This window comes from Erigeron canadensis, chromosome 6, assembly GCF_010389155.1.
Source record: "Erigeron canadensis isolate Cc75 chromosome 6, C_canadensis_v1, whole genome shotgun sequence".
Lineage (NCBI taxonomy): Eukaryota > Viridiplantae > Streptophyta > Magnoliopsida > Asterales > Asteraceae > Erigeron > Erigeron canadensis.
This window is the reverse complement of record NC_057766.1, coordinates 33,074,102-33,087,122: the sequence shown is the minus strand read 5'-3', so window position 1 is coordinate 33,087,122 and position 13,021 is coordinate 33,074,102. Positions and strand designations below refer to the sequence as shown.

The window sequence follows — 13,021 nt, the reverse complement described above, 5'->3', positions numbered from 1 at the left end:
CGTGGACTGTGGAAGGTACCATCTCCATTCGTTGTATTGCTGGTCTTCCCAGGAGAAGATTGTATGGTGAGGGTGCTCGTACTACAGTGAAGGCTAGGGTTTCCGTCCGTGCAAACGGAGGGTTCCCCAGGGTAACATCGAGATCTATTTCCCCCAGGGGCCATACGCGGTTTCCGGCGAATCCTGCAAGTGGGCCTGTAGGGTTTGTCATTCTTGCCTTTGTTGCTTCTGGTAATTGCAGAAACAATCAACCAGAATTATATGGTGGATTATTTGATAATGCTATTGAAAGGTAAAAGTAGGGGCCAGGTTTATTATACTATTGAAAGAAAAAAAATCAAGGTAGTAGATTGGTGGATTATTTGATAATGCTTGGTAGATTAATTATATGATATGATCATCTTCTTCGTCTCTGTTTTTTACTAACCTTATCTCCATGATGAGGTTTTAGGGTTTTAATTTGGGGAAAAATAAGAAAGAGTGGAAAAGAAGAAAGAGGGGAGAAGAAGAAAGAGTTGTATTTTGTCGGGTTTTGTATAGGGACCGATCTACATGGCAGCCAACGTGGAAATATATTTTGAAATTTAAGTTTGTAACCGGCTAATAAATGTCCACATAAGCATTAATCGGTCGCGACACCAGAATAGTTATTTTAGCTGTTTTCTTTAATTCAAATAGAACTTTTTTTTGTTCAAGTCCCAGAAAAGGTATAAGTGACAAGTTGAGGGACTTCTTAAATAATTAACCTTTAATAAAACATCTACTATTAACAAAGAAAATGATTAATCATCCTAACAAAATAGCCTAAAAGTTCTCTTAATATTCTAAGAAGGTGACATATGGTATCCACTAATTCTCTTTCTTAATCTTACCCCTGATTTTTTCACATGTCATCATCCAATAGTTAGAAAAATTTTTATGCTATTTTATTAAGATAATTAATCATTTCCCTATTAACAATTCACTCAAGGATCAAAATAAAAAAATAAAAAACAAGAATACATCTTCATCGGTAACAAATTCCAAGGTAAAGACATATAATCCTCCTAAAAATTAGGCTAATAATCTTCCAAAATCTATAAGAAGATAACATGTGGTATCTATTAATTGTATTTGCTAATTTTGTCCTTGATTGTTCATATGTCATCATTTTATGATTAAGAAGATTTTTAAGTTATTTAGTTAAGAGGAATAATCATTTTCCTAATAATAATTTCAAGATAGATACATACATAGGAAAATATTTAATTAGGAGGATTAATCATTTTTCTTATAATAATTTCAAGATAGATATATATATAGGAAAATGATTAGTCCTCTTAAAGATTAGCCAGAAAATCCTCCTAAAGCTTTAAGAAGATAACATGTTATCCATTAAATTTTTTTCCTAATCTTATCTCTGATTTTTCCACAGGTTATCATCAAATAGTTAAAGAGGATTTTTAAGATATTTTGCTAAAAAGATTAGTTATTTCCCACATACATTTACTTGAAAAATGCTTGCCTTTAATTATTTATTATTGCAAATGGTCAAAAATTTTAAGTTTATACGTTGTTTGACCTTAAAGTGCTAAATGAACCTTTTGGGTTTACCCAGATAGCAAGTTTGACTATAAAAGTCAAAATGCATCTCTAATAACTGAAACGTAGGAAATGTAATGAAAATCATTATCACCCACACGTAAGTTAGGCACCATGATAATATTAACTTTATATCACTATGGATCCTTGTTTGACGTGCAATGAGAAAACATAAGCATTAAGATATTTTCTCAAAACCAAGGTTGGGCTCAGTACAAGATGACCCTACTATTGGTCAAATACTGTTGGTAAAAGCTTTGATTCATCACATGTAAAAAACTGAAAAACAGGACAAACATAAGTCATGACTTAAAAAAAAAAAAAGTACTACGTACTAAACAATAACAACATATTGAAGCTGCACATAAATCCAAAGAATTTTTCGAAGTACTAAAACACAGATCTTACTTTAGTGCTTTACCTTTTCAAATTAGAAAGTCTCAAATTGTCCCAAAATCAGTTATTTATAAGACTCGGAGAACCACGAGTCCACGATCAATTCATGCAAGAACAAAGAAACAGAAACAATAGTTGTAAACGGAACTGGGCTTAGCTTGTGTTTGGCAGAATTCCCCTAAGCAGATTCGTCGGCTGTTTAGAGGGTATACCGATTCAAAACTGTGTACTGCGCGCCAAACGATGACCACTTTCCTGAATGAGGACCGAAACGGGGGATGGGTTGCTAATTCTGAAAACAAGTTTGTCTTGTGTGTACGTATTTTGTTTTCAGTATATGTATGTATTAAGACATGCAGCAATGGCATGACTATATACACCATGAAAACAAAAACTTGATGTTATAATGAATAGTATCATTTAATAGTTAATGCATGGTGATTGTTATTCATGACGCATCGTAAATAACCAGTTTGGAATCCAAGAAGTCTAGCTTGCGATGCCAACAGTATGTTCTCTTAAACCTGTCTAATTAAACACCGGTCAAAAGTTTCCGGGTACCAATGTGGGACAAGTGGAATGTACTTCCAACTTTTGTACCAAACACCCAACTTTGATATTCGACTTCTCATTCACTTTTAGGCCAATTTAGACACGTCTTAGTATTTGATACCGCTCTAGGCACGTACGTACAAGCGCACCAAAGAGTTATCAATATGATCATATGTTATATGGATGTCCAAAGTTAAGTTGATGGAAACACGTACACTTTTTCCAACGGAATATGAAAAAGAAGGAACACAGGTGGTCAGTCGTACTCGTACACAAATGTATGATTCAATCATCATCAATTAGGCAGTTAGTTTAACATACATATCAACTAAAAAGAATAAGCCGGCCAGGAGAAAGATCATATAACTATTACAAAGATATAAGTTGAAGTTGTCATGAAAACAAGTGAGAAATTATTAAAAATCAGTACACCCATATATAGATATAAATATATATATAGCAAGCAAGCAAGCAATTATTAAGAAAAATTAACTAAGAGGACAGTGCTCCCATACCCTTGATACCTTTGTTGCAACTAATTAAGAGGACGGTGCTCCATCTTTCTTCTCTCCCGCGTCGGCATTCTTCTTCTTCTTCTTGCGCTGCTTTCTCTTTTTGTTTTTCTTCCCAGCCGTGTTTTCGGCAGCAGAAGCATCGGAAACATGTTTCTTGTTCTTTTTGGGGGGCCAAACAACGGGATTGCTAAAATGCTGGTCTTTAGGAGTGGTATTGTCGACCAATTGAACAACAAACTCAGTTGTGGGCATCATGTGACTGTTCCCTATCCCGTTCATTCTGTTGAGCCGCTTTTCACGCTGGTACTCTTCCAAGGCACTCGTTCGGGCACAATCCAGCGGTGTCATCACCCCGTTCATTGGCCTCCATCCCTCCTTCAACCACGCTGGCCGTGGGGCCCCTTCCCCCCACTTCCATGGATAGATCGATGGGTCGTCAAACATAGACATAGCGTCGTTCCTTAATTAATTAGGGTAGTTATTATTATGGTTTCATTTTTTAATTGGGGATTATATATTATGATTATTATTGGTGAAAATCGATGCATCCAGTTTGTTTTCATGTTTTTCAATAATTACCCTTTTATCTATAGTGTATTACGAATATTGTCCCTGTGGTTTGTTTCATTTTCACAAATAATCCTCTTAAAAATTTAATAATTCCCATGGTTGTTGGTTTTTCCTAATTAAATCCTCTTAAAAATTTAATAATTAAATTTAATAAGGAAAGCCGCCGCAATCAAACGAACAATAAGCAGCTCTTCCAAAAAGAGGAATATTATTCCTCCTAAGCCGCCAATTAATCAACACATCCGCTTTGTATGGTCAGACGACGACGAACCTTCTGGAAAACAATTCTCATAATAATGGCCATGCCATCAAGAGAAGAAGAGGAAGATCGATCGATATATAGTTACGTAATTAGTAATCATCATTAGCTAGCTAGCTAGGAACAATCTAATAATTACTAGTATATGCATACGAGTATATCTGTAATTCTTATGCATCGTACATGCATTCTTCTTGATAATGTATACAGTATATTACTCGTAACACATGCCGGTTTCCAGATAAGGATTTATTTTGAGTATGTTGTTGAATATATATACAGTTAATTACAGTAGTAAATTGAATATAATTAAAGATGAAGGTTTTTCTGACCCCCAAGACATTTAGACTTTGTGTGACAAAAGATAACTTGGTTTTACAATGAGACTAGCTAGCTACTTTAGGCCGGTTTCTATGGTGTATTTCTTGCTCGTCATTATTGGTGTCGTGCTCCTCATCAATAGGCTCCAACCCTATCATGGGTAGGTCATCATCTTCCTATGGCAAATATTGGAAATGGATGGACAGCGTGTAGAGTTTTTGATTTTTTTTAATTTGAAGATGGGCCGGGAGAGAGAGCGTGTGAGTTTATAATATTTTAAATGAAGATGAGGTCTTGGTTATGTCTTGAATAGAGAAAACTGATGTGTCGGTCTAAGGATATATAGGAAACGGCAAGGCCTATATAGTGCTGATACATTACACCTGAAGAAATATTTTTTACTCGACAACAGGACAATATGTGTAAACTTGAGTAATTTGACACCATTCATGAAGATCATGAGAGCAGCAATTAAGATGTTTACTATTCAGAGGAGAGCATATATAGATTGAAGATGCGCAACGTTGTAAAATAAGGAGACTACGTAAAGGCACTAGGATGTTTGTTTTTGTTCTTCTTCTCTTCAGAGGGGAATACAATGGGGGTTGCAGATGACTAGGATTAGTGGTTGCCACCAAAGTCATTTATGGACATCACGTTCTTCAATTCCTCGCTGCTCATCCGCAATTTATGTTGATAGCCTACGTACAATTGCATCATAACGGCAACAGTCCAGCTCTGTCATTGGCCTCCTTCAACCACCGTGGAACCCTCCCCTCTTTCCCTCCCACGACGATCAGTAGCCATACCGTCCAGGGTTTCTTTTTGGGATTTATTCAATTATTGGGGAAAAATCCAGATCCTGTTTGTTTGTGTCTTTTTTTCTCTTTCTCACCGTATATGGGTAACCGTCCCCTCACAAATTAACCATCCTGTGGAAATTTTATTATGGAGTAATTTATATTTTTGGTCCTTCAAGTTAACACAATTTACAGTCATTGCGCTTAAGCTAAAAAAAACTTAAACTTTAACCTGAAGTGAGTCAATTTCTTCTGTTTTTCCTCTACAACCTTACCTCTATTTGGTCCGTTAAGTGAGGAGCAAATTCATCATTTCATCGTATTTTCCTTCCTTTTTCACACTAAAATCCATTTCCAGATTTCTTCTTTTCCCCTTCTTTTTATTAAACACATAGATGATGATGTTGATGATGACGATGATTGAAATGAAAAAAATATTGCACATTAAACTATTAAAGCCACAATCTTCTGTTCTTCATTTCCATGTATCTAGTCAACATCTTGACCAACTCATAATCTAAACTTTTTAGCATTATGATTCTTGATTTGTGTTACACTATATATATGGACTCGAGGCTTAGAAAACTACAGTTTTCTCCTTGTCAAGACAAGTTTTCTTCTGTTTCGTAGGACTAAAACATCTCGACACAATATAGATATACTACAACTCTGAAACTCTTAAATTTAGGTGCTATATCTTTACATCAAAGAAAGAAAAATTATCCATTGGCTTCATCAGTGTCATCAGAAGTGGATGAGTGCCAAAATTTTGAACCAATTACTTCATCCTTTAATGAGCCAGAACAGACAGCAGTGTTAAAATCACTATAACGTATAACATCAAATTCTTGATTGTGAGCAGAAGTGACGATTCGGAAACCATCAACAGCCATTGAAGAACATCCAGAGCCTGAGCCTGAGCAAATCAGGGAGTTTGTTTGATCCCCAGTGTTGGTCTCCCAGATATTAATGTGAGGGTCTTTAGGACCTCCAGTGACAATTTTGTACGGATCCATGTGCAAGTGTGTAACTGGACCTATATGTTCATCCAGTACAGCCATTGGGATGGCTTCCCCGGTCCCTGTAGCTTTCCTTATGTCCCAAAGCATGGCTCTGCACAATAATAAACAGAAATATTTGAAGAAAAACACTGCAAAAGTTACCACTATATGTAGAGGCGGAAATTTCAATGCATTATGAATGAATCGGTATGGCCTAGTTTTATCTGAAACAGGTTCAATCAAAAAAATGCTGGAAGGAAAACGAGCCAAATGGGTTCAGTGAATCCAACGAGTTGAAAGTATATTTTTAATGCATACCACCTCCTAATCATTTCATCCATACATCTTTATTAAAACTATAACAATCCTATATTTTGTCATCCAGACTAAATAATTAATTACAAAAAAAGGTTAATATGAACAAAAAAAAATTGTGTGGGTCAAATAAGTAGTTAATTAAGGTGGACCTTTTACCAAGTCTATGGCTATAGATGGTAAATGAATATCACACATTAAGAATGAAAATTTCATGGGGGTCGATAGAATTTGTAAGCATTTATGAATGATGAAAATATTGCAATATCAGGGAAGAGCTTAACCTGCCAAGTCCACCAGCACACGCTAAAAATTTAGAGGGCATAACATCAAGTGAATACAATCTTCCTTCGATTGTTGATGTTCTAAAAGCTGTTCTCATTGTCCTCAAGTCAACTGCTTCAATGGAAGAACCAGCAGCTATATAGAGTAACGAATCATGGCACTTCATGCCCACTGGCACGCCAGGGACAGAAGTCATGCCCACACAGCTAGAATTATGATCAGATGATGATATTGAGGCATCCCATACCCTAACCTGTTTTTAGTAAAACTATTAGAAGCTCATAACAAACATTCACACCCATTTACATAAGGAACATAAACTAAAAAGTCTTTAACAGTGACTCCAGTAACTAGAAATAAGTGACCATTCACTTCAAGAAACACAAGAACATAAAAGTACGGATAAAATTTACCCCGACGTGATATAACAGATATCAGATTATAAAAGCCTACACGTATCCTAAAAATTGAGAATTCCCGGAATTATCAAACATTGTTTATAAGGGTGGTTTAGTGTAAAAATACTCAAAAGATGATGGCTTTTAAAGTCAGGATCATTGCAAATATAGCTCACTTGGACCAAACACGAGCTCACATAGAAAAACAAAATCCCAAATATAATACCAACAGCAAGAAAAAGCCTAATTGACACCGTGACGACAGTTGATACTGAGAACTACTAAGTCATATATAAATAAAAAAATGGAAGTGTTCTAAATAATAACATCACCAAATAGTTTAACTAATGACAATACCTTGGAATCTTTTGACATGCTTACTATAAGTGAAGCCTTATGCCTGGATACGAATACAAAAGAGAGTATGTTAAAATGAGTATGCATGCATGTCTCCACCAAAAAGGAGAATCACATCGTATAATACAATTCCTTTTCTCTGCACTTCCTATACGCTAAATGCAACCTACATACTCGATTGACAGTTTTATCTAGCAAGAAAACGCGGTAGAGAAAATTTTTCATGATAGAAGTTAGCGACTGAGCCTACCTATGCATCTGCATCGGCCTCCTAGTAATTTGTTTAATGACTTCATGATTTAATAGGTCCGGTCAAGTGATAACTTAAGAATTCGAAACTTTCTCTATCCTGATGATACAATAACTATTGACTTCACGTATAGTCAAATAATTATGCTCAAGTAATAATCTAATATCTCCAGCGCCCTTCAACAAAGATTTTAAAGCTAAAACTGAAGTTCTAATATCAAATAATGATTACTAATGATAAAATAAGTGATTCACCTTGATATAAAATGCCAGAAATTCATGTAAAATACACTCGGAGAAGACATTCATAGCAACAAAACTATTTGAGTAATTCAATTTATAAATGGACCTCCAAAATTCTAAAAGAGTAGGATATGCATATGGAAATCATTAATACCCGGTAACAGACATCAGTACTATAGGTTTCTCGTGCCCATAAAGTGTGGCTTTCAAAGCATGCTGACCACGCTTTCCACTTGAGCTCAGTGACCAAAGGCGGACTGTACTGTCTTCACCTCCACTTGCAAAAACTTTTCCACTGCCATCACCCAGCAACTTATCAGAAAGTATAGTAACAGGACCATTATGACCTCTGAAACATCGCTGACGACGTCCCTGGAATCAGCATTAGTAACAAACTTCAAAAATCAATCAAGAATATTGAACAACAATAATATGTTGCGACTAAAACTGCATACGATGCTACAAAGCACATTAATGAATAAAATCAAAATCCCCTATCCATACCTTCCACCATAGTCGAATAGAGTGATCAGAGCTTGAGGTGACTAAAACATTATCATTTATTTGTGCCTCGTTTCGAAATAACGATGTTTCTTTCAGAGGATACAATCTGCATAAAAAATGGCATAACTGATTATAACTATTTCACATGTTTGCATTCAACCTTTCGACAAGAAGGTCAGTGTTTAAAGATCATACAAAATACTTCGTAAAGAAGGATTCAAAACACAGCGAAGTCTCACCTCATGCTGGTAATTCTCGCACGACGATCATTAAGTGAGACCAAACAATCATCTCCTTCTAAAAGTTTATCAATACTTAAAATCTTTATGTATGGACCCTGCAAGTTCAAACAGATTATTGTGAATAGTGAAGCTAATATAAATTGCTAAAACCCTATGTAGTCAATTTCGGTGGGATCCCAGTGGGATTTCGGTTTTCAGTCCTAAGGTGGGATCCCCCAGTACAAATTTTGGTCAACGAAATTTTCGGTCCAATTTCCAAAATTCCACTGATTTCGGTCCAAATTTCGTTGGGATTTCGGTTTAGTTTTGTTTTGGGGGTCCAACTTAAACACAACATAATAAACACTAATTTTTACAAGTATTATCACTAATCTATCACATATTGACACTTTTAAGCATGACTTTTAATATTTCTATTAAGTATTAAGCATTAATTATTTATATATATAGATATTGCATAATATTAAAGTTACCGAAATTCCAGATCCCACCGATATCGGTCCTTGAAAGAAACACCGAAATCCTGGTCTTTAACTACTTAGCTAAAACCAAGTGCCTTTTTCCCTTGTGGGATGATCGAAGTAAGAAATATCAAGTAAAGCTAGAATAAATTTAGACACAAAATTAAAACTGAAGCAATCAACATTAAACCTACTTCCAAAAGACAAAAGCGTACTACCAGTCACCAGGTGTCTGCAGAACAGTATACTCCCTGATTTTAGTATCGAAAACTCACAATAGTCATTTTCATGCATACTACGTTCGCTCAATGATACAGTGAAGACTGTCTACATAGTAAAAGCACAAGTCTTTAAAAGAACAGAGACTTCTTTCGACATAAAAGCTTTAGCTGATTCGAAGGGTTGCAAGATTTTACAATATACTCTCAATTACAAGAGCCTTCAGAATGAAGGTTTTCGTTGAGCCAAGTATCTCCAAATAAATGCGACAATAGCTATGGGAAAATTTCATAGAATACTTAGTATAAGTTTTGTCACAATAACATTTTGGAAAGCTAGAAACGGGGTCTCACTTCTACATGCTCATGGACCCTGATTTTTCAGTAGCGCATAAGGACACTCCAGACTAATGCATTATTCAAGACATATCATACTAATCATATTAATAACAGAAGATAACCAATACAACCTCAAAACTGGACCTGGTCACCCAGTGACTTCATAATATGCGGCACCACAAGGTAGCCTGATTCACATTACAAAAACTATACTCACAAGATACTCCCCTCCCATATGTATCCATTTTCATGATATCGATAAGACGATAACAATGAGTTGGTTTGCCCTCTAAAATCTTCCTTACTCTTGCAGTAATAATTTCCGTCTCAATACTCCCCTCCCATATGGCCATATATATCCATTTTCATGATATGGATGACAATGAATTGGTTTGTCTATTAAAATCTTCCTTTTTCTTGTGGTAAGTTATTGTATAATTTCCTTCTCAACAGAGACCCATACGTTCCCGGTAAAATTAAAGACCACACAGATTCACCAAAAATAATAAGTATCTTGGCAATGATAGATTTAAATATGACTAAAACTCTATGAATGATTAAATAACCATTTGAGATTGAAATCGCTACTGTTCTGCAACCAATAATTCAATATGCTTAAGTGATTAGTATTTAGCTCAATGGTTAAAGCTGACAGGTAAAGCATGAGAAAACATTGTAAACTAGTGCAGCCCCTAAGTATTAAATTTTGCCCAAACACCTGATTTTAGCAAAATAATACCGATAACAATACTACTTCTCTGATCATGCAACCTTGCAAGTATCTGAAACTACACGAAGGAAGTATCAACTTAGACCCTCATGTTTCCCAGGCTCAATCAGATAAATTATTTTATATATGCACAGTGATATGAAGTTTGTGTAGAATAAAAAATAATTATCTAATTACTATACCTTTCAAGTATCTGAAGGATTCAATATCACCACTAAAATAATAGTATGATACTGTAAAAATAATTTGCAGGGTACCTGAGAAGAAAATATAGAATTCTTGCAAAGTAAGAGATCACTGCATCTTTCATCAGTGTGTAAGTTACAAACTAGAGGGTCAACAAACTTAAACTGTTGCAGAGCATTGTATCGTGCTAAATATGCTTCTCTTACACCTAAGGTTTGGGAACTGATATATGGTTGGACATTCGGCCACCGCTCCCTGCACATAACAGTATTATGTTCCCTTAGCACCACCAGTATCATATGACACACTAAATAACCACATCTTGGTGAAAGATGAACGTTGTACAAAAGCAAAAATGAGTCGCACGATCGAGTAGTAAATCATATAAATATTTATCCAAAAGAATACTCATCTATTTATATTGTAACTGTGGCTAAAATGATCTCAAGAGCCTCACACTTTCATATTAGTGAATTCTGGAAATAGAAACTTAGTCTAAAATTTGTTGTCCTAACCCGCCCATGTCATACTGCCTAAACAATATAATAAAAGCAGTAAAAATAAGAATTAGATACCTGAAGAGGCGTTGCCAGATGGAATCGGAGGTCAAAAGAAGGTGATTGAAGAATTTGGAGGAAAGGGATAAATTGATCATGTCATGACGAGTGAGGTAACTCGTGCATTGAACCAGTGAGTCTGTATCCACATCCGTCACTTTTGTTTTTGTTGAATCCTTGTTGTTGTTGTTGTCGTTAGTCGATTGTGAAGGATTCTTGTCAGCCATTACTGAATTGTTGCAATTGGAAATTTTGATTGGCTCCGTTTTTTTATCCTCCAAAAACAAGTTTTAAAGATTACAGCTTTGATCAAATTATTTGAGGGGTGTTTCGGCCGGAAGTGTATCACGGATATAGCAACAATAAAACTCCAAGGATATGAAGTTTAAAGGTTATGTATAAAAAGCTATTACAATCTTGTGTTGGTAGTCAAGAAAAAGAAAAATGGATCAGGTGAATTTACCAAACTTATTTTAACATTAATCCTTAATATTAATTACATCATATATCTTTCTGTATAAATTATTTTTACTACTCTTCTTTAAATCAAATATTTTTACATGAATTATCTACACCATCACACTATCGTCATTGTTGCTGCATTGCACGATTATAGTGGTCAAAGGTTAAAATATAAGTTTTATTTTCAATTTTGTTTTATATTAAAATGGGTTGTCCAAATTGTGAAGTTGGCACTCGAATTTGTCATACTTCTTTATTAATTTTTAATTGAAAATAAAACACTTTTTAACGTACAATTTGGTTTGGCTATCTTTTTAAATTTTAAGTCTAAGAGTCGAGTGTTCCAGCCAGTTTTTGGAAAAAAATTTGATTTGTTATTAGTCTTTAGCAACGAATGCACTCATTTAGTTTAAAGTTTAAAGAATTTAATATGTAAGTACAATGAGTTATATATAATGTAATATGAAAAGTTTCGTATATATAAACAAAGACAAATATAGTATATGCGCAATGCGATTGTAGTGCCAGCGATGACGGTGTCATGGTAACAGTGGTGAGTGTTGTAAATTATTAATATAAAAATAATTGGTCTAAATGAGTAGTGAAGATATCTTCAAAAATAAAGTACTTGTGAGGTTTATTAAAAATATTTTTCCATTCGCAAGTAACTTTTGTGTAATTTCTTTTGGAAAAAGATTGAAAAATATTTATATAATAATAAAGAAATAAAAATAAAAATGTTAGATTATAACATTAGAACTTGGAATGATGTTAGGTGTAATGATTTCATCTGATCCACATTAACTTATGTAAAATAGACCATTTAATAAGTTATACCATAATATTTTGAATAAAAAAAGTTATTTTTTAAAAAAAGAAAACACTTCACTTTTATAACAATATATGTGACTTTCCTACTGGTTCATAAATTAAAATCTGTAAAGCTTTCCCATACGATGGAGTGATTTTACATTTTATAAAAATCTGTAGAATTCTGATTAAAACATAAGCCCAATAATAAATAGCGGCCCACAGTCCACACGATGGAGTGATTTAAGTACCTGAAAATGTAATGAACTATGCACGAATGTTTATGTTATGTAATGAACTACTTGGATATTTATTGTATGTAATGAACTTTCAAATCCTGGTTATTGGATGTGTCAGGGTATATGTGTCAACCATATAAGCTGCCACTTGTAAGTTTTTGATTGGTCGGATACATCCAATAACCTGGATTTGAAAGTTCATTACATACAATAAACATCCAAGTAGTTCATTACACGACATAAACATTTGTCCATAGTTCATTACATTCTTAGATCCTTATCCCATATTACATTTTAGGAAGATACGAATCATACGATACGATGAGGACATGAGGTGTTAATAACTTATACTCCGTATTTTATAGATTTAACTGAATTTTGTAAAATCTAAATAAATAAATCATACCTGTAAGTGAGAATATCTGATCATA

General features: G+C 34.4%; 1 protein-coding gene across 1 annotated transcript; it reads right to left on the bottom strand.

Annotated features, from left to right (window-relative positions):
• Window positions 1–5,507: 5,507 nt before the first annotated feature.
• LOC122603832 (uncharacterized WD repeat-containing protein alr3466-like) lies at window positions 5,508–11,449 on the bottom strand. The gene is made up of 8 exons (XM_043776655.1): window positions 11,098–11,449; window positions 10,594–10,777; window positions 8,586–8,683; window positions 8,347–8,452; window positions 7,997–8,214; window positions 7,351–7,393; window positions 6,595–6,848; window positions 5,508–6,107 (listed from the first exon to the last, which is right to left on the bottom strand). Exons 1-8 carry the CDS (start codon window positions 11,304–11,306, stop codon window positions 5,714–5,716), a joined length of 1,506 nt encoding a protein of 501 aa, XP_043632590.1. The 5' UTR covers window positions 11,307–11,449; the 3' UTR covers window positions 5,508–5,713.
• Between the last annotated feature and the right edge of the window lie 1,572 nt (window positions 11,450–13,021).